Genomic DNA, 26,894 nt, shown 5'->3' with positions numbered 1-26,894 from the left:
TTGGGCAGGTTGCACAAGTTTTCCCATCTTTAAAACGGCAATAGTAGAAGTGTCTCTTATTCATAGTTTGTTTTGACAAATGTTGCTTTTTAAGATTTAAACAAGGTGCATATATGGTGCTTTAACAGGGCCTGGCATTTGTCTCTCAATTTTCACATTTGTGTGTGAAGTGGGCATGCCTCCTTTTCTGTAAAGAAGGAAACAGGTTTGGAGCAGAAAAAAATGCCTCAACAGTGTCAGCTGTGAGGATCGTTACGAATAATTTGGGCCAGACTGGTGTGCCGACGAGCCTTTTTGTCTGTCCCTGTCCCTCATTTCAGCCCGGCTTGGGCGGGGTTGCCCTTGGTGTCTTGTAGGTGCTGGGAAGTCCCTGGTTGGCGTGACAGCCGCGTGTACCGTCAGGAAGCGCTGTCTGGTGCTGGGCAACTCAGCCGTATCTGTGGAGCAGTGGAAAGCTCAGTTCAAGATGTGGTCCACCATTGACGACAGCCAGATCTGCCGCTTTACCTCCGATGCCAAGGACAAGCCCATAGGCTGCTCCATTGCCATCAGCACCTACTCGATGCTGGGCCACACCACCAAAAGGTCCTGGGAGGCTGAGCGGGTGATGGAGTGGCTCAAAACTCAGGAGTGGGGCCTCATGATCCTGGATGAAGTACACACCATACCAGGTGAGCAGGCTGAGAGCTGGGATGCCTGCTGATCGTATGGACAGAGTAATTTCAAGTTCTTGGCTTGAGAGAGGGGCTGCTGTGTAACACATCCATCTTGCTAGAGAGACTTGCTTGGTCTCTCATAAGTCGTGAGCATGTGTGGAGTAGGGGTTGGTGGTGGCTGGGCGTGCACACTGGCAGTCTCCTTACACTGGCCCAGAGTAATCATTCAGAAAGGGCTGCTTTTCCCTTCTCTGTTGTTGCGGCTCAGCTTGTCCACTTATCCTTAACCCTCCCCTCCTTGTTTTACAGTCCCACAAAGACTGTACTAGGAGCGCAGAATAGTTCTTGCAGGCTTTGTTTTGTTTTGTTTGAAGACTGAAGTGTTGACCCTTATTATGTTATAGAAGTCGTACTTCTATAACATAATAGAAGTCGTCCAAGTATTGCAGGCAGCCATATTGATATAGTTTATGAGACATAAATCCACCCATTTTAAGTATATGATTCAAGATTGCTGGTAATCTTGAATTTAGTAAGGCGTCTGTGCAGCCATCACCATGATCCAGTTTTAGAACATCTTTCTCATACTCACCATCACTGTTTTCATCCTTAGCCCCAGGAAATCACCGAATTGTTTTCTGTTTCTGGATACATGCCTTTTCTGGAAATATATTAACAGAATCATATAATATATATTTTCTTATATCTCGCTTCCTTCACTTCACATAATGATGTATCCATGTTGTGACATGTACTGATGATGTATTCCCTTTGTAACTGAGTAGTAGACCAGGCAAACCTTTCTTGATAAAACAAATTAATGGTTCTGATCAGTTGACAAGTGGAAATTAGAGCTGCTGCTGCTGCTAAGTCGCTGCAGTCGTATCCAACTCTGGTGCGATCCCAAGGACTGCAGTCTACCAGGCTCCTCCGTCCATGGGATTTTCCAGGCAAGAGTACTGAAATGGGTTGCCATTGCCTTCTTCGGGAAATTAGAGATGACACTGAATTAAACGAAATCAGAGGCATTTTCACATAGTGTTTTCAAAATATTGTGAAGATGGTCTTTCCATCTTTTTGTTTTCTCTGTAACGAGAACTCCTCCAACCCCTCTGGATGTCTGAAGATGCCTGGAGATGTTCACAGCAAGCCAAGTAGGGATGAGGGTCTCTCAGTCGGAAGGAAGCAGTCCTGAGATGGGGAAGTGGTACCAGCATGGTCTGACCACAGTGTAGTTCTGTGGCTGGGGAGGGCATCGGGGGGGAGAGCAGTCAAAACTGCGTTCAGAGAGGCATTGGGGCCAATCCTGTAGGGCCTGAAGGCAGGCCTTCAGCTTGTACTCTGGCTGAGATGCCTTTTGAGAGGTTTGAGCCGGGGGTGACATGATCTGACTTAGCTTTCTACAAATGTCACCCTGGCTGCTGTGCTGGGGAGAGACTGCAGGAAGCAAGGGATGAGAGCATCTAGACGCTCGTTTGTGGAGTCCCGACGCAAGGCCTGGAGCCAGTAAGAGTGAGGGCGAGCTGATTCTGGTTATGCCCTGAAGACAAAGTGCACAGGTTAGATACGGTTCTGAAAGAGAAATCAAGGATGACTGTCAGATTTTGGCTTGAGCCATCAGAAGAAAGGAGTGGATATTAGGGGGGAAGGCTCTAGAAGGAGCAGGTTTGGAGAGAGGAGATTGGGATTAGGCTTTAGACATGTTGATTTGATTGCCTTTAGACAGACAATGGCAGAAAATGTTAGAAAACAGGCAAAAGACATGAATAGACTTCACGCAAGAGACACACTGTTAGAGTGGCTGTATATATTTGTATATAAAGTACCAGGTACTGACAAGAGTGCAGAGCAGCTGGAACTGTCGCGCATGGCCAGAGGAATTGCAAAATGTACAGTCACTCTGGAGGGGTTTGGCAGTTTTATTAGAAAATCACCATATGAGCCAGCAGTCCCACCATGGACATCTGTCCTGGAGAAATGAAAACTTAGGTTCCCACAAAAACTTGTGCATGTTTATAACAGCCCTGGTTGTAATCTCCAAAACCTATGAACCATGGAAACGCCTGTTGGTGAGGGGCTGGATGGACAAGCTGGCATGTCCTCAGCCGTGGAAAGGAAGCCCAGAGGCATCATGCTGAGTGAAGTCAGCCAGTCCCAAGAGGCTGCAGAGTGCGTGATGCCTTCAGTAGGACATTCTTGAAGATACACAATTGGTGACAGAGACTAGAGCAGTGGTTGCCGGGGCGGAATGGGGGCTGTGCCGAGGGAGAGCATAGGGGAGCTTTCGTGGTCGCGGGCTGGCTCGTAACCTGATCATGGTGGTGGCACAGTCTGCCCCCGTGTTAACATTTATAAAACCATGCTCACTTACCCACCCTCAGGAAGAGTTCAGTGTGCAGTGTGCTAAGTCGTTACGTCATGTCCGACTCTTTGTGACCCCATGGACTGTAGCCCACCAGGCTCCTCTATCCATGGAATTCTCCAAGCAAGAATATTGGAGTGGGCTGCCATTTCCTTCCCCAGGGGATCTTCCCGACCCAAGGTTGGAATCTGGGAATCTTAGATCTGCTGCATTGGCAGGCAGGATCTTTACCACTAGTGCCACCTGGGAATCAAAAACTATAAAAGAAAAAAAAAGCCTTACAGAGAAGGTGAGTATCTGGTCTGATGGATTGGAAATTGATTAAAAAAAAACCATTTTCTATAAATAAGTTTGAAGTTGCTTTGTAGCAGTTTAGTTGGAGGCTGTGTTTGAAGCATTCATTCTGGTCAGCAGGCTTCGGGGTGAACGAATCCTCGTGTGAGTCAGAGCTCAGCGGCGTTTTAATGTCCTGGATCGCGTTTGCAGTTGCCGTTTATGCCCCTGCTTAGCTGTGTGAGGGGAGCGCCGGGGCTCCCTGGCTTGGGCCTTCCTCTGAGTCATCTCCTCTTCTGAAAAGTGGAGTTGAAGCTTTCTCACCTAGTCATTCTTGACTAGAGCCAGGTTTCTGTGATCCTGTGACCCAGGGGTTAGCCATGTGGTGTCCTGGACCAGTGTTAGGTCAAAGCTGTCTTTGGTACTTAGAGCATTTAAAAAGTGATGATGTGAATGTGCCAATTGTTTCCCCAGCCAAGATGTTCCGACGGGTGCTCACCATTGTGCAGGCGCACTGCAAACTGGGTTTGACCGCAACCCTTGTCCGGGAAGATGACAAAATCGTCGACTTAAACTTTTTGATTGGGCCGAAGCTCTATGAAGCCAACTGGATGGAGCTGCAGAACAGTGGCTACATCGCCAAAGTCCAGTGTGCTGAGGTAGCTGTCCTCTTCCTAATGGTCCCTGAGGGCGGGGTACTGCCCTGTGGAGGAGAACTGGATCAGGGCAGTTCCTCGCAGGCAGATATGAGGGTCAGGACCTGAGCAAGAGTTCTGCTGCCTTTGCGGTAGCCTCAGCCCTCCTGTGGGGTGGGCGATCTCCTGCCATCTCAGATGTGTGAGGCAATTGCTTGTCCAGGGGCACACGGGAAGTGGTCTAATCAGGAGGCTAATCCAGGCTGGCTGGGCTCCTCGTCCTCCCTTCTGGGAGTGAGCACCTCAGGGTGCTCCAGCCCGCCTTCACCCCAGAGGGATTCTTGGTTCCGTGGGAACAGCCACTGGCCACCCCCAGTGCCAGAGTCTGTTGGTTTCGATACCCACAGAGGGCACACGTGACCAACATTCAGTATCTGAGACCACATTTTCCCAGGATTGTTCTGTGATGAATACCTGCACAGGTATGTGTTAAAAATACATGTTCAAAGGAATAGCAACAGAAGGCCTTTCTGGCATTTTAACATGACCGTCACTTAGTGGCTAGAGTAGGGTGGGCTGTGTCCTGAAAGGGCAGAGATGGGCCTCTTGGGTGAAGGTGAGTGTGAAGAAGCTGTGCGGGTGGCCTTGCTCTATCCAGAAGCTTCCTTACCCTCTGGGTACGTCTTCATAAAAAGCACCCAAGTTATGCACAGCACTTCTGGAGTCTTTGAGGTGCCTGTTCCTATCTAGTTGCATCTCCTCTCCCTCTGCCACTGTCGTGGAGCTTAGATTTATCATTTTCTTGCTTTTCTTTGTTATTTTACTTCCTATGTGCAATTCCCTAAACATTTGTTTAGCTTTGCTTTTTAAAAATATTTGTTTAGTTGCTAAGTCATATCTGACTCTTTTTGACCCCATGGACTGTAGCCCACCAGGCTCCTCAGTTCATGGGATTTTCCAGGCAAGAATACTGGAGTGGGTTGCTGTTTCCTTTTCCAGGGGATCTTCTCGATTCAGGGATCAAACCCACCTCTCCTGCATTGGCAGGCAGATTCTTTACCACCCTGCTACCTGGGAAGCCCCTTTAACATCTTTATATATATACAAAAAGAATCAGGATATATATATATAAATGTTCTTGCAGGGTTTCTGATTTTTGCTTAGTATTTTTATTCCTTGCATAATGCATAATTTTTAATGATTCTTATAGCTATAATTCATTACTTTGAATTCCTCTGTAATATTCCACTGGACAAATATACCACAATTTGATAGCTAATGGAATATTACACAGCAGTAAAAAATAGTCTTTTTTAATGTTGAAAGGGGCTTCCCTGTTGGCTCAGTGGTAAAGAATCCGTCTGCCAGTGTAGGAGATGTGGGTTTAATCCCTGGGTGGGGAAAATCCCTTGGAGGAGGAAATGGCAACCCACTCCAGCATCCTTGTCTGGGAAATCCCATGGATAGAGGAGCTTGACTGCTACAGTCCATGATGTCGCAAAGCAGTTGGTCGTGACTTAGTGATGTTGACAGACATTGGGTTTGCTAAGTTGCTTTTTTTAACAGGTTTATCAAGGTCTAGTTTATGTTCCATAACATTCACCTACTGTAAGTAAATGCTGTTGATTTATAATTTTTGTGATTTTAGTAAATGTAAAGAGTTGTTCAGCTGTTTCCTCCAATCCAGTTTTAGAACATTTCCCCCACCCTCAGGAGTTCCCGTGTATCATTACTGGGATGTCATTTCTAGGCTAATTCAACACATAGACCTGGCAAGTGTGTGTGCAGCTCTCTGTCCAAAGGGGGACAGAGCAAGTCCCCCTCTGTTGTCAATACATTTTAAAATCGTTGTTACTAACATGTAAGAAGGTCTTGGTTCAGCATTGGGTCTCAGATTTTGCTTTATAATGTGTGTGTTTACAATAGTTTTGAGATGTAATTCACATGTCATTGGTTTTGTCTTGGTTTGTTTTAAAGCTGATTTGCCAGTTTTCACTTGTGTGGTACTTAAGCTTGCATACTGATCCCTAATTCTTACCATTTCACAGGTTTGGTGCCCAATGTCTCCTGAGTTTTACCGGGAGTACGTGGCAATCAAAACCAAGAAACGGATCTTGCTGTACACCATGAATCCCAACAAATTCAGAGCTTGCCAGTTTCTGATCAAGTTTCATGAAAGGAGGAATGACAAGATTATTGTCTTTGCTGACAACGTCTTTGCTCTGAAGGAATATGCCATTCGACTGAACAAGTAAGAATTGAAAAGTTAGAGTTGGCCTCAAAAGCCCATTTATCTTCCCCATGTGAGAGTGCAGAAGGTGACTGTTTTTTTCTCAAAATTCTCAGGAACTTGTTAGTATCTGAAGGCCTGGTTTTATGTTCCCAGGGACCAGGTGAGACAGAGGAGCAATGGTCAGAGTCAGAGGCTGGTGTGTATAGAAAAGAGGGCCTGGTCCCTGTGAGGCCGAGGGAGCAAGTGCTGCTTTGGAGCTGGGCTCCAAAGGTGGGCACTAAGTTGGCATCTGGAGTTTCAGGTTAGTGGCACTGTGATTGGAGATGAGATCAGACGATATGGACTAGGGGCTGGGAAGGCAAGGCAGACTGAACCCTCATCCCGGGTATGGCCCAGCATCTAGAAAGAGCCTCTTAGGAAACAGCCAGCAGAGTCCTTGTTACAGCACCACCCAGATACTACTGAGAACCTGAAAGTTTCCTGCCAAGGAAAGAGGAAGAGGCCTGTGCTTCTTTACACAGTGATACAGGGCTTCAGGTGCTGTGAGTATAGCGGAAGGCAAGATCCTCGGGCCTGAATGTTTATGTTGCTGGGGAGGGATGGATACAGACAGCTGCTCTTCACAAGCTGTGATTTAATCATCAGAGATGATTGTATTAGTCTCATGTTACAGACGAGAAAACTGGGAAACAGACTGAGTTTCTCAAATTTCTAAAACTGTACCTTATTTTAATGTAGGAAATATTTTATGTTTTATCAAAGTAACATAGGCTGTTAAGAAAACCAGCAATTCCTTGCACCTGTCTTCCTAGTCAAAATTCCTTGTTCCTCAAAGATGGATACTTTCAACTCTTCTCTGCTGCTAAGTCACTTCAGTCGTGTCCGACTCTGTGTGACCCCATAGATGTCAGCCCACCAGGCTCCCCCACCCCTGGGATTCTCCAGGCAAGAACACTGGAGTGGGTTGCCATTTCCTTCTCCAATGTGTGAAAGTGAAAAGTGAAGTGAAGTTGCTCAGTCATGTCTGACTCTTAGCGACCCCATGGACCACAGCCTACCAGGCTCCTCCGTCCATGGGATTTTCCAGGCAAGAGTACTGGAGTGGGGTGCCATTGCCTTCTCCACCCTTTTCTCTATTTACCTTCATATTTCTAAGTAATAGTTTATATAGCACTTTCTTGATGATTGATTTTAGGAATTGCCTGTTAATTTCCTACCATGGGAGTTGTGGATTTAGCTCTCTTACGTATGTCATTCCATCCCCTCCCCCACTCCATCCCCACAATATTTTTGGGACCAAGTTAGTTTCAATGTTACATTTTTACATTTTTTTTTATTAGTTCTCTTTTTTTAATTTATTTTTTATTGAAGGACAATTGCTTTACATAATTTTGCTATTTTCTGTCAAACCTCAACATGAATCAGCCATAGGTATGCATATGTCCCCTCCCTTTTGAACCTCCCTCCCATCTCCCGCCCCATCCCTCCCCTCTAGATTGACACAGAGCCGCTGTTTGAGTTTCCTGAGTCATACAGAACATTCCCGTTGGCTATCTCTTTTACAAATGGTAATGTAAGTTTCCATGTTACACTTTCCATACATCTCACCCTCTCCTCCCCTCTCCCCATGTCCATAAGTCTGTTCTTTATGTCTTTTTCTCCACTGCTGCCCTGTAGATAAATCCTTCAGTACCATTTTTCTAGATTTCGTATATATGCGTTAGAATATGATACTTACCTTACTTTTTCTGACTCACCTCACTCTGTATAATAGGGTCTAGGTTCATCCACCTCATCAGAACTGACTCAGATGTGTTCCTGTTTATGGCTCAGTCATACTCCATTGTGTGTGTGTACCACAGCTTCTTTATCCATTCATCTGTCGATGGACATCTAGATTGCTTCCACGTTCTAGCTAATGTCAGTGTTACATTATTTTGACTGTGTAAGTATTGTTCAAGCCAAGGCAGGCAGTGTACTGTGATTACATTTTTTCTTAACATTTTGTTTTTTCCTAGATTTAATAGTTGCCTTGTTATTACTTTTGCTTGGTTTTCTATGTAATTATCAAGTTATCCCTTTTCAGACTCCTCATAAAATTCCCTCTCAGAAGGGTCAGATCTTTCTCTGGTCAGATCCCTTCAAGTGCTTCGTCTTCCTGTCTTGCTCTGGTCTGCTTGCTCTCTAGGACTCGAGATGCTGCCTGTCACCTTTGGGCATGCCTCTGATATCATCCTGTGAATTCCTTGTACCTCTTCCCTGTGTTGAAGCCCCTGTTGCCGCATCTCAAGTCTCCCCTTTCTTGGTCACTCATTTTGATGGAGTGTATCCTTTCGTATGGAGAAGGCAATGGCAAGCCACTCCAGTACTGTTGCCTAGAAAATCCCATGGATGGAGGACCCTGGTAGGCTGCAGTCCATGGGGTCGCTAAGGGTCGGACACGACTAAGCGACTTCACTTTCACTTTTCACTTTCACACATTGGAGAAGGAAAAGGCAACCCACTCCAGTGTTCTTGCCTAGAGAATCCCAGGGACGGGGGAGCCTGGTGCGCTTCCGTCTATGGGGTCACACAGAGTCAGAAACGACTGAAGTGACTTAGCAGCAGCAGCAGCATCCTTTCGTAGATTTCTGAGAGAAGGTATGTAGAGGAAAATTTCATAAGAGTTTGCTTACAGATGTGATTATTCACTCTCACACTTGGTGAGTAGTTTGATGGGACCTCAGAATGTCAGAGGTAGGGCTGTTTTCTCAGCTTCCAGTGCAGCTGCTTGCAAGCCTGCTTGATGCCCTTCTGACTCCTCTCTGTATGTGATCTAGTGTGGTGGTCATGGGTTTTCCTTCTCTCAGGAGGGTTTTAGAATCTTTTTTTCATTTTTGGAAGTTTCAAAACAGTGTGACTAGTGTGATCTTTTTTTCTTTCATTACAGTACATGCAGTAGACACTTTTCAATCTGAAAACTCACGTCCTTCAATTCAGAGAAGTTCTTTCTGCTTTTTCTTTGTTACTCATCTTCTCTGTTTTCTCTTCTCTCTTTTTTTTTGAGGGGTGAGAGGGCCGTGCTGTGTGGCATGTGGGACTTTAGTTCCCCAACCAGGGATAAAAACCATGCCCCCTACATTGGAGTCTTAACCACTGAACTGCCAGAGTTTCTTTTCTCTCTTTTTGAATTCCTACTGGTCAGCTGTTAGATCTTCTGGGCACCTTCTCCAATTCCTCCCCACCCCGTCCGTCCCGCCTTTTTTTTCAGTCGTGCCATGTAGCTTATGGGATCTCAGTTCCTTGACCAGGGATTGAACCCAGGCTGTGGTGGTGAAAACACTGAGTCCTAACCACTGGACCACTAGGGAACTCCCATTTTCTCTTATTTTTTATCCCTTTGTCTACCAACTCTATTGACGCTTTTGTTAATTTCCAAGAGTTCTTTATTGTCAACTGTTCTTGTTTTTTTGAGTAAGTACGGTGTCTTCTCTGTGGCTATTAAAGCTTTCGAAGTTTTCTTCGCTTCCCTATACCATTTCTCTCTTCTTCAAGTGTTTTGTTTCAGCTCTGTCTTTCGAGCCCATGTTCTGATTTTTGTTGATCTTTGGCTCTATTTTCTTATGTAAGGGTGAGTCACTAGAAGCTGATTGGCCTTTCTGTATAGCTTGGTGGGTTTGCCAGCCTGTGGACCTCTCCATGATCAGGCACGGGCCTGGCTAGTTTGTCAAGAAGTTGCCAGATGCCAGTATCTCAGGGTCTTTTCTTTAGGGCTGGAAAGTTTCTCTAGAGAGGAATCTCTTACCGTTTCCTAGATACCAGCCTGTGGCAGGGGAGGGAATGGGGAATCCCTGTCTTTCTTCACTTTTACTCTTGCTTCACCTTCAGCTCTGCCTGAGAGCAAAGGGTCTCCCTAAGTGTGTTCAGAATCTAGAAAGTACATCTCCAGTTTCCTGCCAGGTGGGCAGAGGCATGCTTGGCGGCGGGAGTTGGGTTCTGACACTGTTCCTTATACATACACTCTGTCAGTCTTCCTGTCTGTAATCCTGCCCTGACACCTGCCTTCTGAGGCAACTGGTGATTAGATCTTGAACCCTTTTGTGTTCCGTACAGAAAACTGGCTTGTTTATGTTGGCTCTTCTTTCCTGCCGGCCTGGGCTCTACCCTTTTGCTCTATTATCTCTTAGAGTTACCACCACCTGCCTCAGGATTCTTAGATCTAGTAGGAGTTCAACAAATGTTAGGTCCTTTTTCTGGAGGATGGTTACCCTTCTGTTTCATTCCCTGTATGAGGGAACCTTCCCTGTGACTCAGACAGTAAAGAATCTGCCTGTAATGTGGGAGACCCAGGTTTGATTCCTAGGTCGGGAAGATCCCCTGGAGAAGGAAATGGCAACCTACTCCGGTACTCTTGCCTGGCGAATCCCATGGACAGAGAAGCCTGGTGGGCTACAGTCCATGGGGTCTCAAAGAGCTGGACACAACTGAGCAACTGACACTTTGACTCAGGAACTGAGGGCTTGCCACTATATGAGTTGTTTTTCCTGATGATGATCAAGGAGAAAAAGAACCACCTAAAAACCTAGATATCAAGAGACAGGCTGTCCTGAAGAGTGCAGATTCCCAGACTTTTTCACAGCATGAACACCCAGAAAATAATAAACTTGTGGGGTGCTCCAGGCACTCTGGTAAGCCAGCCTTGCAGGATTGGGAAAGCATCCAGCTGTCCCGGGCCTTGCCCAGCTTCCCCATAGGCCAGGGGGCTGTTCTCTCGGTATACCTGTTACCAGTTTATAGCACAGTATTGGGAAGTGTGTATGTAATACCAAAAGCAGTGCTTCCTAGGCCTTCCAGGGAGCTGATGGGCCTGAACGGCAGAAAACAGCCTCTTGAGTTCGGCGTCCTCTGGCTCCCAACCTCAGGTGTCAGTTGGGAACATGGAGCCCGCCTCTGTTTGGCGTGGGTGGGCCCTGCGTCCTTGGTTGCTGTCCTCGTCCTTGTCGTCGTCATCGTCACTCTCACCATCGTTACCCACCCTGTGGAAGCTACAAAAACCACGCCGTTGTGGGAAAAGTAGAGGAGTGGCACTGCCAGATGCCAGGAGGCGATAACCAGTGAGGTTGTCAGGAAGGGCTGTGCCCTTTGGCGGCTGAGACTAGCGAGAAGTGCTTTGAACATGGCATCACAGGGGGTCAGTGGGGAGAAGTCTGGAAGGGCTTCTTTTCTCCTTTCTTGGAGAATGCCTATTTCTTTTGGAAATGGTTCCTTCCAGACTTTTGTTTGCAAATAGCAATGTTTTCTTTTTTTCCCCATTGTGCTTCATGGAATCCAGGGGATTCTCCTAGTATAGACACTAAGCTTAGAGTGAGAGATGTTGAAAACAAAAGAATGAAGGGAGAATCTTGAAGAGAATGGTGACCTGCACCTTGGCTCAGAGGGGAAGGGGTGGCGGCAGTGGGGGCGTGTTTTTTCTGGGTCTCTTCCTGATGTTTTTCCATGACAGAGGTCTTCCTGGGAGAGAGAAACCTTGCAAGAGCTTCCTCTCCCTCCGACATGCTTTCAGGATAGTCGAGGAGTGCTTCTGTGGTCTTAACATAGCTTTGTTCTTCTCTAGACCTTATATCTATGGTCCTACATCCCAGGGAGAAAGGATGCAGATTCTCCAGAATTTCAAGCATAACCCCAAAATCAACACCATCTTCATATCCAAGGTCAGTGTGCCATGCAGCAACCCTGGGGCCTGCGCGCAGCTGAATGATTTCTGGGCAGTGCATTGGGGATTGTTGAAGGAGCATCACGTGTCCGTTTTCATTCCTGTGTGTCCAATGTCTAGGGACATGGGAATGTTGTTTGGCAAGTAGTAGAAGAAGCAGATGTAGAGTTTTAGTGTATACAGTCTATTTTCCTAATTCAAGGAATATACACCCTAGCAAGTCCTTTTGTATGACCTAAGCTTTTTCTGCCTCTTTTTGGGATACAGGAATTTTAAGTTGTATTTTTTTCGTATAAAGGGGAAAGTTCACCAAATACTCTGACAAAGGGAGGCATGTGGATGAGGTTCTCTCTGTGGGGTTGGAGATTCCTGCGGGTCGTGGGCAACCTTTGTCCTGGCTCCTGTGTGCCTTGGGGGTGAGTGGTGAAAGTAAACACAGTACAAGGTCATGTAGGCCCAGCTTGCTGATGGTTTTAATTTTCAGTTAGAAGTGGTAGCCTGACAGGTCAGAATAGTCGTTTAGATTAGAATGACCCAAAGCCCCAGAGAAATGAGATTTACCTATAAAGTGATCATAGATGGATCGGTAAGTATCAAGCTTTGATTTCTGTGTCTGGAGACTTTGATGGTAGGACCTTCCCCCGTCCCCCAGGCTAGGGCAGCTACCCTGAGCCAGAATCCAGCCCACTGCAAGCAGTGGCCCCTACCAGGTGTTGGGTCCAGCTTGTGCTGTTGGCCTCAGTGGCCTCAAGATTGTGGATGGTTTTGTGCAGACCTAGTTCTGTTGCAAAAAATGAAAAGCATCACTCAGCGTGTTGATCGGGCCCTCTTGTCTCTGGGCCTTAGCAGCTCACACTGGGACTGTTGCTGAGACAGATGGTTAGGCCCTGGGTCCTGATAGCTTCTGTAAGACAGCTTTCAGGAAGCACATTAGGTCCCAGAGACCTGCTTGCGTCTGAGGGACCCTGGTATAGACTGAGATGATAGTGACTGTGTTTTCTAAATCATCTGCAGAGCTTATTTAAATTTGAGGCTTGTTGAATTTTTTTTCCTTTTTGTCTCACATATAAAAACCTTCCGAAGCTCACAGCTGTCTCCTTTATGCAGGTGGGTGACACATCGTTTGATTTGCCAGAAGCAAATGTCCTCATTCAGATTTCCTCTCACGGTGGCTCCCGGCGGCAGGAGGCCCAGAGGCTAGGGCGAGTGCTCCGAGCGAAAAAAGGTGCCTTCTCCGGGGCTCTCTTCCAGCCACTCTGCCCGGCGCCTGGGTGTCGGTGAGGGCGCGCTTGTGCTCCTGGGTTAGGTAGGCTCTAAAGGCGGCGGGGTGCAGAGGGTTCCGGAGCAAGGACCAAGGTCTCCTTGGCATTGTTATTTCTTAGGTGTTGGGAGCGAGTATCTGGACGTTTTCCATGGCAGCTGTCTGGAAGTCACACTCTGACCTGAGTGCTTATGTTCATGGAAAAGGGAGCTGGGAAGCAGTGCTGAGTGGTGTGGTTGTAGAGGGAGAAAGCAGCGCTTTGGCCACCAGTGGATGTTTAGGAGCTGGAAGGTGTCCTCTGAACCTCGAGTTAAGAGTAAGGGGAGAGCTTGGCAGGAACAGCCACAGGGTGGTTACCTCACTCATAACCTGTGAAGAATGGTCCCCTGAGTGGCAGCTAATAGAAGCTTAGCAAATGAGGAAGCAAGAGGCATGGAGTTTCTGCTTGTTAATTGCAGTAAAGAGGCCTAGACCCCCATCATGGGCAGAGTAGAGACCAATATTGCTGGCATCCTCCAGCATCCTCCTAAGGCCACGTAGGTCCTACGAGAATGAGACAGGCCCTGTCCTCAAGGGAGTCATTCATCTCAGGAAGAGCTTGGACTGTTAGGATTTTTGAAATTGATAAGATTGATGAGCATGTGTTAACATTATACTGCATTTGAGTATATCTAGGAAGCAGCTAATTGATTGTGATTAAAATGGAGACAGGGCAAGTTGTAGGAATAGCAAACGTGGACTTGGGCACCAGACCAATTGTGTGACCTTGGATAAGTAATTTGCCCTTCTCAGCAAAGCAAATTGGTTTCTCATCCAAAGCAGGATTGACAGTCCTTATTTTTCTGGGCTGTTGTGAGGAATGAGACTGCATTACAGAATACAGTAGTTGTTGTTTAGTTACTGAGTTGTGTCTGACTCTTTTGTGACCCCATGTACTGTAGCCCTCCACGCTCCTCTGTCTGTGGGATTTCCCAGGCAAGAATGCTGGAGTGGATTGCCATTTCCTTCTCCAGGGGCTCTTCCTGACCCAAGGATTGAACCAATCTCCTGTATTGCAGGTAGATTCTTTACTGCTGAGCCGCCAGGGAGGCCCCAGAATATAGCAGACTCTTGAATAAATCTGACTAATATATGTGAAAATGACTCTTTACTTACTTGTTACACTTCATCACACACAATTCTAATTTGAACAGCTCTTTGATTTTGTTTTTAAAGTACTGTTTGACTCATTATACAAAGCTAGTATTACCCTGATATCAAAACTAGAAAAGTTGACTACAGAAAAGAAAAGGACAGGCCAAATATCCTATGAATACAGATGTAAAAATCCTCAAAATAATACTAGCAAACCAAATTCAGCCCCACATGAAAAGGATCATTCACCATGATCAAGTGGGATTTATCCCTGGGATGCAAACACACACAACATACACAAATCAATAAATGTGATACCTCACACTAATAGAGTTAAGGGGAAAAAATTCATATGATCATTTTAGTAGATGGAGAAGAAACTTTTGAAAAAATTCAACATCTGTGTGTAATAAAAACTCTTAACAAATTAGGTATAGGAGGAACGGGTGTGCATGCTCAGTCTCTCAGTCATGTCCGACTCCTGGGACCCCACCAGACTGTAGTCCACCAGGCTTCTCTGTTGGTGGAATTTTCCAGGCAAGAATACTGGAGTGAGTTGCCATTTCCTCCTCCAGGGGATCTTCCCGACCCAGGGAGCAAACCCAGGTCTCTTGTGTCTACTGCATTGACAGGTGGATTCTTTACTACTGAGCCAGCTGGGAATCCCATAGGAAGAAAGTACCTCAGTATAATAGAGGCTGCATATGATAGGCCCACAGCTGACATCATACTTAACAGTGAAAAGTTTGAAAGTTTTTCCTTTGAGATCAGAAGCAAGACAAGGGCACCCACTGTCATGTGTTCATTATACTGGAAGTCCTAACCAAAGCAGTTAGGTATGAAAAAGATATAAAAGGCATCAGGACTGAAAAAGAAGAAGTAAAATTTTCTCTATTTGCACGTGACATGATTTTATAGGTAGAAAACCCTAAAAGCTTTATAAAAAAACTATTATATTCAGCAAATTCAGTAAAGTTACTGGATACAAAGTTAACATTCAAAACTCAATAACATTTCTATACACTAAACAAATTGTCTAAAAGAAAAAAGTAAAATTATTCCATTTACAAGAGCATCAAAAACAATAAAATATTTAGAAGTAAATTTCACCAAGGAGGTGAAAGAGCTCCAAGACACTGACGAAAGAAGTGGAAGAAAATACAAATAAATAGAAAGTGTCCTTTGTTCATGGATTAGAAGAATTAATGTTGTTAAATCTATATTACCCAAAGCCACCTTTAGATGGAATGCAGTCCCTATTAAGTCTTCACTGGCATTTTTAAAGAAGTAAAAATAATAGTCCTAAAATTTATATGGTACCACAGAAGACCCTAAATAGCCAAAGTAGTTCTGAGAAAGAACAAAGCAAGAGGCATCACACTTCTGATTTTTTTTTAATAAAGCTTTGGCTATCCAAAGAGTATGTTACTGGTATAAAAACAGATTATAGACCAGTGGAACAGAATCCAAAGCCCAGAAATAAACTCATGCAAGAGAGCTGAGAATACCCAGTGGAGGAAAAGACAGTCTCTTTAATAAATGGTGCTGGGAAAATTGGATATCCACATATAAAGAGTGAAACTCGACCCCTGTCTTTCATCACTAGCAAAAATCCTCGCAAGATGAATTAAAGACTTAAGTGCAAAAACCGTGAAACTCCTAAAGGAAAACATAGGAAAAAACGCCCCCTTGACGTGGATCTTGGCAGTGTTTTTTTGACTGTCAAGTCAATAGTTGACTACATGAAACTAAAAAGCATCTTCACAGCAAAAGAAATAGTCAACAAAATGAAAAGGCAGGGACTTCCCTGGTGGTCCGGTGGTTAAGACTCTTCTTTCCAATCAGGGGCCATGAATTGGATCCCTGCTCAGTAGTCTTGCCTGGAGAATCCCATGGACAGAGGAGCCTGGCAGGCTACAGTCCATGGGGTCGCAAGAGTTGGACATGACTTACTGACTACTCCTACTACAGGGGACTAAGGTCCTATGTGCTGTAGGGCAAGTAAACCCATGTCCCAGTGGGGAGATCCCTCATGCCACACTGAAGACCCTGCATGTCTCAACTATGACCTGATGCAGCCAAATAAATAAATATTTTAAAAAAAGAATGAAAAAGCAATGTATGGAATGGGAGAAAATATGTACAAATCATGTATCTAATAAGGAGTTAATATCCAATATATAAAGACTTCATACAACCCAATAGCAAAAAAAACCCAAATAATTCAATTAAAAGCTGGGCAAAAGACCTGAAGAGACAGTTTTCCAAAGAAGATATACAGATAGCCAACAGGTACATGAAAAGGTGCTTATCATCACTAATTATTAGGGAAATGCAAATCAACACTATGAGATCGCGTCACACCTGTTAGTTAGAATGTTATCAAAAAGTCAGTAGTTAACATTTGTTAATCGTCAAGGATGTAGAGGAATGGGAACCATTGTGCACTGTTGGGAATGTAAATCGGTACAGCCATTGTGGAAAACCGTATGAGTGTCCCTTAAACAATTAAAAACAGAATTGCCATATAGTTCAGCAGTTCCACTTCTGGATATATATCTGACAGAGGTGAAGTCACTGTGCCAAAGAGATGTTTGTACCACCATGTTAATGTCAGCATTATTTTCAATAACCAAGACATGGTACGGGTCTAAGTGTTCATCATCATGAATGGATGAGGAGAGTGTGGTGTGCATGCACATGTGTGTCCATATATTGGGTTGAACAAAAAGTTCGTTCAGATTTTTCCATAAGATGTTACGGAAAAACTGGAATGAACTTTTTGGCCAACCCAATATAATAATCAGCCGTAAAAAAGAAGGAAATCCTGCCATCCATGACAGCGTGGACGGACCTTGAGAATGTCGTGCTAGTTGGAATAAGTCAGACAGAAAGACAAATACTGTATGATCTCACTTACATGAGGAATCTACAAAAAAACAAACTTAGAGAAAAAGATATCAAATTTGTGATCACCAGAGAATGGGGATTTGGGAGTGGGGGATTTGAGTGAATGTATTCAAAAGGTACAAAGTTTCACCTGTCCGGTAAATACGTACTGGAGATGTGAAGTGCAACACGACGGCTGTAGTTTCCACTGCTGTACGTTATACTTGAGGTTGTTCAGGAGTACATTCTCAAAGTGCTCACCACAAGGAAAAAGCCGTATGTGTGTGACTGTGAAATGATGGATGTGAGCTAAAATTATAGAGGTAGTCATTTCACCATATGTGTCCGTCATATCATTCCGTGTGTATAGCACTGTCAGTTTTATCTCAGTAAGACAAAAGAAAATATTTGTTATAAGATAATTAGCCCTTTGCATCTCTGCGCTCTTGAAAGACAAAGAAACAATTGAATTCAGAGGCAGTACACAAATAATTAACTTACACTGAACTGTGAAGCAGAAACATTCAGATTTTCCTGCAGGACCAGGTTTTTAGGTTACCATGTATCTGTGATTATTCTGTTGGTGTCTTTTCTCTGGGCTGTTTATTTTTTTAGTAGCTTTAGCATAATATTTTCAGAAGGGTTATCCATATTGCAGCACCTATTAGTACCTCATTCTTACTTACTGCTGAGTAATATTCCACAGTGTGAACTTCTAAAATCCATTTATGAATATTTGGATTATTTCTACTTTTTGGCTCTTGAATAGTGCTGTTATGAAATTCATGTGCAAATGTTGTATGGACATAAGTTTTTAATTCTCCTGGGTGTATCTTGGAGTGGAATTGTGGGTCATGTAGTAACTGTGTGTTTAACACTTTAAAGAGCCAGGCTCTTTCCCAAGTGGCTGCGCCATTTCACGTTCTCACCAGCAGCGTGTGAGGATTTCAGTTTCTCCCCAGCCTTGATGACAGCTGTAATCACCCTTTTGTATCCTCGCTGTTCTGTGGTATTCGGTAGCATTTTGTCATGGTTTTGACTTGCATGTCCCTGATGGCTAGTGATAGTGAGCTTTTTCCATGTGCTCATGGACACACGAATCTTCTTTGGGGTAATGCCTGTGCAGATCTTTTTTCCCGTATATAACTGGTTTGTCTTTTCATTATTGAGTTGTAGTAGTTTTTTTATGCCTTAGGTGCAAATCCCTTATCATATGTATGCTTTGTAAATGGTTTTTCCAATTCTGTGAGTTGTTTTTTCACTTTTTTTATGGTGTCCTTTGAAGCACCAGCATTTTTAATTTTGTTGAAGTTCTTGTACAGAGTCTGGGCAGTGACCCCTCTGACTACAATGCTCTCCCACTGCAGGACTCACTTTTTTTTTTTTTTTGCCACTTTATGTTTTAATTGAAGGATAATTGATTTACAGAATTTTGTTGTTTTCTGTCGAACATCAACAAGAATCAGCCATAAGATACCCCTTTGAGCCGTGGACCCTTAGTTCCTGGCATTCTAACGGCTCATGTCATCCTTTTTCATGCCCTCCCCCCAGGGATGGTTGCAGAGGAGTACAATGCCTTCTTCTACTCGCTGGTATCCCAGGACACACAGGAAATGGCTTACTCAACCAAGCGGCAGAGGTTCTTGGTAGATCAAGGTTACAGCTTTAAGGTATGTATCCATTTTGGTCTCTGGTCAGAGTCGGACCGAGGCTTTTTACTACCCAGTCCTCCATGAGAAGTGGAGGCCACTGTCAGCACAAGCATGGGACAGGTCTCCAGTAGGCACAGAATATTAGGGGACTGGGGGCCCTGCCTCAGTCTCCTGTTCTCCTTGCATGGACTACGGGGAGCTTTGAAGGAAAAACCTTGTGCAGACTCCTCTCCTGCTTCCAGCCTCTCAGGGAACAGGGCCTCTGAAGCAGGCAACGTGTGGAATCTCAGCTTGTTAACTTTTTATAGTCATCTTGCAAAAAAAAAATCCCATTAGATGTTGGTGGGAAAAATGTGCTAACCTAGCAGGACTTGAGGTGCCAAGGAACTGTGGCCACCACTGTTTTAGCATGAGCCCCTTGGGTTTCCTTTCTCAGGGGTCCCCTGGAGAATCCCAGGGATGGGGGAGCCTGGTGGGCTTCCGTCTATGGGGTCACACAGAGTCGGACACGACTGAAGTGACTTAGCAGCAGCAGCAGCAGCAGCAGTAGCTGGGAGAGCTGTGTCCTTAGCCATCTGGGGAGCCTTGGCTTCCGTGAGCCTCAGACCTCAGGCGCCATCCATGTTCTATAAATCTGTTTTTCTAATAACTTGGGGAACTCTGAACCTTTGGCTGACTTTCATTGGTGAAAGCATTTGCTTTCTTTCCTCTCGACACACATAGTAAATTTATGCCAGGATTTAGTATCCCAAAGGGTTTTTTTGTTTTCTGTGGAGGGTACTGCAAGCAGGGGACTGAAAGGGCATCTTAGAACATACAGGTTCCCAGGTTCCTGATTTGTGGAAGACTGTAGGCTGCCTCTCCAGCTACTTTAAATTGTGTCCTTTTCAAATTGGTTTAGGGTAGAACTCATCAGGGAACTAACAGGGTTCCCTTTATCACCTTAGACAAGAGGACACGGTTGTCCGACCCTCCTCTTTGAGTCAGAGGCAGTGACACTTTTCAGACTTCTCATGCTGAATTCTAGTTTAGGACACTTGGCACAGTTTTTCGAAGGATTTTCACTACCACCTTTTTATCCGTCTGTATAACATTTGTGGCAAGAATACACAGAAGAACTGTACAAAAAAGATCTTCACGACCAAGATAGTCACGATAACGTGATCACTGACCTAGAGCCAGACATCTTGGAATGTGAAGTCAAGTGGGCCTTAGAAAGCATCACTAGGAACAAAGCTAGTGGAGGTGATGGAATTCCAGTTGAGCTATTTCAAATCTTGAAAGATGATGCTGTGAAAGTGCTGCACTCAATATGCCAGCAAATTTGGAAAACTCAGCAGTGGCCACAGGACTGGAAAAGGTCAGTCTTCATTCCAATCCCAAAGAAAGGGAATGCCAAAGAATGCTCAAACTACCGCACAATTGCACTCATCTCACACGCTAGTAAAGTCATGCTCAAAATTCTCCCAGCCAGGCTTCAGCAATATGTGAACCTTGAACTCCCAGATGTTCAAGCAGGTTTTAGAAAAGGCAGAGGCGCCAGAGATCAAATTGCCAACATCCGCTGGATCATGGAGAAAGCAAGAGAGTTCCTGAAAAACATCTATTTCTGCTTCATTGACTATGCCAAAGCCTTTGACTGTGTGGATCACAATAAACTGTGGAACATTCTGAAAGAGATGGGAATACCAGACCACCTGACCTGCCTCTTGAGAAACCTGTATGCAGGTCAGGAAGCAACAGTCAGAACTGTACATGGAACAACAGACTGGTTCCAAATAGGAAAGGGAGTGTGTCAAGGCTGTATATTGTCACCCTGCTTATTTAACTTATATGCAGAGTACATCATGAGGAACGCTGGGCTGGAAGAAGCACAAGCTGGGATCAAGATTGCCGGGAGAAATATCAATAACCTCAGATCTGCAGATGACACCACCCTTATGGCAGAAAGTGAAGAGGAACTCAAAAGCCTCTTGATGAAAGTAAAAGAGGAGAGTGAAAAGGTTGGCTTGAAGCTCAACATTCAGAAAACAAAGATCATGGCATCTGGTCCCATCACTTCATGGGAAATAGATGGGGAAACAGTGGAAACAGTGTCAGACTTTATTTTTTGGGGCTCCAAAATCACTGCAGATGCTGATTGCAGCCATGAAATTAAAAGATGCTTACTCCTTGGAAGGAAAGTTATGATCAACCTTGATAGTATATTAAAAAGCAGAGACATTACTTTGCCAACCAAGGTCCGTCTAGTCAAGGCTATGGTTTTTCCTGTGGTCATGTATGGATGTGAGAGTTGGACTGTGAAGAAAGCTGATCACCGAAGAATTGATGCTTTTGAACTGTGGTGTTGGAGAAGACTCTTGAGAGTCCCTTGTACCCCAAGGAGATCCAACCAGTCCATTCTAAGGGAGATCGATCCTGGGTGTTCATTGGAGGGACTGATGCTAAAGCTGAAACTGCAATACTTTGGCCACCTCATGCGACGAGTTGACTCACTGGAAAAGACTCTGATGCTGGGAAAGGTTGGGGGCGGGAGGAGAAGGGGACGACCGAGAATGAGATGGCTGGATGGCATCACCGACTCTGTGGACATGGGTTTGGGTGAACTCCGGGAGTTGGTGATGGACAGGGAGGCCTGGCATGCTGTGATTCATGGTGGTCGCGGAGAGTCGGACACGACTGAGCGACTGAACTGACTGAACTGATAACATTTGTGGTGATAATAGCATTCATACCTTCTGATTCCCAGGAGAGTCATAAGGGCACGAGAAGCACTGAATCAGGAAGTGCTCTGGGCTCTTTGACAGGTGAGCTTGACAAAGTGCTGAGCACGTGGTGGTCTGTGTTGGCTGGAGCTGCCTTTGCGTGCCTCACCTTCAGGTCTCCCCACCGAGAGCAGCCGGGCTAGGGGGTCCCAGAATCATGACCCTGGAGAAGCGGCCAGGGCAGAAGTGTCCCACATCTATACTCCAGATCTGTGGCCACCTGAAGGGCTCAGCCAGGTCTTTCCTTCTAGGAATTTTCTTTTAAAATTATGCGAAAATTAGGGGAGAACAGAAAAGAAGTTCCCTTCATGTAATCGAGCCTCGCTTTCTGCAGGGATAGGTAGGCCTTGTAGTGAGTTATCCCCAAGGAAGTGAAAACCAAATCTCCACCCTGCTGCTATCTTTCTCTTTTAGAAAAAATATCCAATCATTTTTACATGCCCCTTCTGCTGGAAGCCCTGGGTGCCAGGCCTGGAGGTTGGACACCTTCTTGAAGGGCAACAGTCTGTGCCCTTCAGTTCTTGCTCCCTCCCTTTACCTGGTGCAAGATGGGAAAGCTACTAGAATGGTTGCTTGGAGGTTGCCAAGATCCCTGGAGATCTTCTGTAAGTCGTCATTTGGGTGCCATGTGTTGGGAGCAGATTTCCCTAGAATTTGCTCACCCTTTCCTGCCTTGCATTTCTTGGCTAAGCTCCTTGTTGAGGTGGCTCCTGAGGCTGGGCTCTGCACTGCCAGAGAGGAGCTCTCTGTTATCAGGCAGCTTCTCTGCTGGGCCTGAGTGGGGAGGCGACCAGACCAGATGAACCCAGGAGAAGGTGGGATCGGGCCAAGGGAGAGAAAACAGGAGGGTTCCACTCTGCAGGTGATCACCAAGCTTGCTGGCATGGAAGAGGAAGACTTGGCATTTTCAACGAAAGAGGAGCAACAGCAGCTCCTACAGAAGGTCCTGGCGGCCACTGACCTGGATGCTGAGGAGGAGGTGGTGGCAGGAGAATTTGGCTCCAGATCCAGCCAGGTGAGTGAGTAGGTGAGGCTCCAGATGTCAGTTCTCCTGAAGGACAGTTTTAGACACACATACAGCTTCACAGTTCTGTGTGTGTATGTGCCTCTGTGGTTTTTTAAAAACTTGGAATACATGGGAAATTGTAGAGGAGGAAATAATAGAAGTCATCCCCATTAGCCTTTCTGTGTGTCTGTCTTATTTTTTGTGTCTGAGCCCATGGTGGGTGTAGTTGTCTCCTGCTGTGTTCACGTAATAGTATGGCATAAGTGTTTTTAGTATTTGGATGTTGGAGCCCAGGCTCTCGCTAGGGAAGTGGTGTGACGGACCTGGGGCTGCCCCTCTTGGCCTTGGGTGAGTCACCTCACCCCAGCTTCCTCCTCAGTAAGAGCACAGCCTTCCGGCCTGTAAGACACACCTGAGAAAGAACTCAAGTTATAGTTTCAATACGTATTTTGAAAAATTCAGAGTTCTCTGCAGGTGTTCAGCTTTTCAGTTATTCTGCACATACTTACCAAATGCCTGTTGTCGCACCAGGGAAATGTAATATGGTATAACTAATGAAAGTGTCATGATCAGAAATTCGTATCTGGCCCTTCCAAGGAGGGAAGTACGGTTTGATCAGGTGCTTTTGAAACTAAGTTGGTGGTAGAGCTGAAAGGTGAGTGATAGGAGGGAAGAAGGAAGCTGTGTCACCTGGAGAGGTGCTGTGTGCCCTGAGACCTTCCTGTCCCAAGAGGCAGCGGTTGGGGGCTGGATCTTCTCCAGGGCACCCTCCATGGGTGCCCAGGGAAGCTTCCTGTCCTGTCTGAAGGTGGTGTCAAGTCAGTTCCTCTTCACAGTGGGTCACCTAAGGTCAGGCTGTGGAAGGCGTGGCTTCAGTGCCTGTCTGCGTCCTTTGCTTGTAATCTGGTGCGAGTTGTGTGCCAAGCACTGGGTCAGACCCTTGACCTATGTGATCTCTGTTCACACCACATATGTCAAGCAGATGTGGTTATCCCCATTTTTCATGTGAGTTCTTTAAGTTACAGACATTCAGTATTTGCCCAAGGCCACTCAGTGAGACACAGAACCAAGATTCAGGCCTGGGGCTTTCTGAGTTTCCACTTGATTCAAGCCTTGTGGTAGGGTCTCAGGAGATGTGAAGGACTCCTGCCCTCACTGTTAAAATCTTGTTTAGAAATTGCCATGAAGAGAGGCAGTGTGGTATTACGGTGAGGGACAGGGAGTCTGAAGCCTGGGTTCACGCCCCATCTCTTAGAGTTGTTCGCTCTTACGAGTTACTTCATTTCTGTGTTTGTTCCTCTTCTGTAAAATGGGCATTAGAATGACTGTGAGGATTCGGTAAGTTAGGACACGTAATAAATAAGTATAAGCTGCTTAGAATAATACCCGAGACATACTAAGTAGTCAGTAAATGTTATTTTAAAAATAATAAAGTCTATGAAACTTATACATTTATAAACCTGACTGTGATTGTAAACATAGCAGTGTTCCACCTCTGAAACTAACAGCAGCTGGGTCCCCCTGCAGGTGTCCCGGCGCTTTGGCACGATGAGCTCCATGTCCGGGGCTGACGACACGGTGTACATGGAGTACCACTCATCACGGAGCAAGGCTTCCACAAAGCACGTGCACCCGCTTTTCAAGCGCTTCAGGAAATGACGCCCACGGGGCGTGCGGCTGAAGGCTGGATGCCCAGCACCAACATGGGGAAAGGAGTTTAAACGTAGCATTTTCTTTCTGCATCCATGTTCCTTCCAATAGCATTGACCAAACCAGTCTAGATTCAAGTATCTGTTAACTGTATTGAAGAAAATGCAGCAAGAGCTTGATTCTGTCTTCCTGGGTCATCCAGGGTTTAAAAGTGGGAGTGGGGAGACTATATTTTTGGGGTCTTTTTTCAGACCACTTTTCAGAATTTGGGGGGAGTGTTCATTCTTGTGTATAAAAAATTTGTAATATTTAGGTGTATTTATCTTAATGTTCTCCTGAATAAACAGAAATGGCACGTTTAACCAGGCTTCATTATAGATGTTCTTATGAAGCCTTGCCATCAGTTATGTCTAGATGACAAACCTCCAGCAGGGCTTCAGTTGGTGGCAGGCCCAGAGGAGTAAGATGGGGCCTGTCTGCAGGGAACACTGGAGAGACGAGAAGAGAAGACCTTGCCAGTTAGTGTACTGTGTTGCCGGGGAGGCCCTGTGAGCCTGGGGAGGGTGGTCCAGAGCGAGCGAGGATTTGGAGCAGTTTGCAGTGCTGCCTGGCCCCTGGTCAGCTCACGTGTGTTCCACGGGAGGAACCCACAGCTGCAGGCCCTCTGGGTCGCCCGAAGGCCATCACCCGCTTTGGGATCCACAGTGCACACAGGTCCTGGTGGTTGATCTTCGCTGAGAGAATGATCTCTTATTTCTCCCTCAAGATACATTGTTGATGTTGTTGGAAGACTGATTCCTCTTCTAACAGCACTTTAGCACCCTTGGATCTTTTTAAAAAATTATTTATTTTAATTGGAGGATAATTAGATAATTACTTGATAGTATTGTGATGGTTTTTGCCATACATCAACCTGACCCTTAGATCTTTAATGGCTGGTTCCTTTATTCTGAAAAATGTGTCTGGGCTTTCTTCCTCTTATTCCTAGTATGAAAGAAAAGGTTTTCTCTCACACCATAGAAGACACTGGCAAGCACAAGGTCCTGAAGAGCGTGTTCCAGTGCCCTGAGGAGGCTCACTCCATATGACTAAGGCTCCTCAAGAGCCCTGCCTACCCCTTGCCACTCAGCAGCAGCGTTTCCATTTCTCAGTGCCCTCCTGGGGCGAAGACTACATTCATTTTATAAAGGGTGCTTTTAAGCAAAAGCCACTTTCCCTGAATTCCACTCCTCTGAGCTGACCTTTCGGGACAAACACACTGTTACAATCTGGCCGGCAGTTGGTGCTGACCCACAGAGAGCCAGCTGCTTTGTCCGTTCAGACCCTGGAGATGGCCCCGAGCAGCCAGACCTTCAGGCCCTGTGAGCCAGACCTGTGCTCGAGCACAGCTGTGCAGAGGCCGCAGACCAGCCCATCACTCACCGCAGTGGGTGGCTCCAAGATGTCTCAGGCTGGACTTTAACCAGTATTATTTCCAGATTCTCCTATCCTGTCACACCTTTATGATGGAGGTGCTCAAGCAATAGCAAACACTCGTGTTTTCATTTCTGTCCTTGCTGCTTCCTTTTTTCTTGTTCTTTAACGTATCCATGGGTGATGTCAAGTTTCACCCAAGCTCTGTGATCCTGGGAGACACAGACAACATGTTGAAGAAACACCCAGTCTTTCGTGTTCTGGAAAACAGCTTACTACAAAGAACCGCTTTTCCTCACCTGTCTTACAACTCAAGGGTGCTCTCCTCGTTTACCAGTGACAAGGCCAAACACAGACCTCCCATTCTTTGCCTCAGGTGACTAGCTGAATTACTTGTCCCCACTGATCAGTTGGAACAAAATGCTTACACCTTGAGGGAAGTTGTAAACGAATGATTCACTGGCAACCATTTACCCTGTTATCCCTTCCTGCTGCCTTTTCCCTGAACCAGCCCTTACACCCCACCACAGGTGGAGTTTACAGGGCAAAGTACCAAATAGGAGAGCTGCACAAAGAAGTACCGAATGTGCTTAGGGGCCTTGAGTCTTCCACTGAGCACCAGGAAGCACGTGCATATGAAGAAGCTACTCAAGGCAGGGGGAGGAAACACCTGGAAGGATTAGGGGGAGCTTAGGACAGGGAGGCCTGGCGTGCTGTGATTCATGGGGTCGCAGAGAGTCGGACACCACTGAGCGACTGAACTGAACTGATCCAGGGTCTGGACTATTCCTGTTCCCACCAGCCTGGATGAAATTCCTCATCTCACAGGGCATCAGAGTATTCAACAAGGTTTTGCTTCAATATTGTGAAAGTTAGACCTAAAGTAATGCTATATGAGTTCTAATAAAGTTTTGAAAGCACAACCCAAAAGAATCCAACTATTTCCAAGTAACTACCATATTCCAGAACAAAGCTACCTATTATAGTATGAAAATATCTAGCAACCAATAAGGTGAAACTTTGGCTCAGACAGTAGAGTCTGCCTGCAATGTAGGAGACCTGGGTTTGATACCTGGATTGGGGAGATCCCCTGGAGAAGGAAATGGCAACCTACTCCAGTATTCTTGCCCAGGAAATCCCATGGATGGAGGAGCCTGGCAGGCTACAGTCCACGGGATCACAAAGAGTTGGACATGACTGAGCAACTGACACATATATACAGTGTCTGACATCCAATCCGAAATTACCAGGCAAGCAAAAAGCCAGGGAAAAA

At 45.6% G+C, this 26,894-nt stretch overlaps 1 protein-coding gene across 1 annotated transcript in view; it reads left to right on the top strand.

Annotated features, from left to right (window-relative positions):
• Nucleotides 1–26,548, top strand: part of ERCC3 (ERCC excision repair 3, TFIIH core complex helicase subunit) — a 32,870-nt gene extending 6,322 nt beyond the window's left edge. Inside the window, exons 8-15 of the mRNA XM_055397816.2 lie at nucleotides 357–671; nucleotides 3,766–3,950; nucleotides 5,975–6,177; nucleotides 11,753–11,849; nucleotides 12,959–13,076; nucleotides 18,687–18,805; nucleotides 22,415–22,567; nucleotides 24,086–26,548. Of these exons, the coding sequence (XP_055253791.1) occupies nucleotides 357–671; nucleotides 3,766–3,950; nucleotides 5,975–6,177; nucleotides 11,753–11,849; nucleotides 12,959–13,076; nucleotides 18,687–18,805; nucleotides 22,415–22,567; nucleotides 24,086–24,217 (1,322 nt within the window). The 3' untranslated portion in view covers nucleotides 24,218–26,548. The remainder of the gene's footprint in view (nucleotides 1–356; nucleotides 672–3,765; nucleotides 3,951–5,974; nucleotides 6,178–11,752; nucleotides 11,850–12,958; nucleotides 13,077–18,686; nucleotides 18,806–22,414; nucleotides 22,568–24,085) is intronic.
• Nucleotides 26,549–26,894: the final 346 nt, after the last annotated feature.

This window comes from Moschus berezovskii, chromosome 2 (assembly GCF_049115385.1).
Source record: "Moschus berezovskii isolate FMDL1 chromosome 2, NW_MosBer_1.0, whole genome shotgun sequence".
In the NCBI taxonomy this organism is placed as follows: domain Eukaryota; kingdom Metazoa; phylum Chordata; class Mammalia; order Artiodactyla; family Moschidae; genus Moschus; species Moschus berezovskii.
Note: the sequence above shows the minus strand (reverse complement) of the source record. Positions and strands in the feature narration are given on the sequence as shown.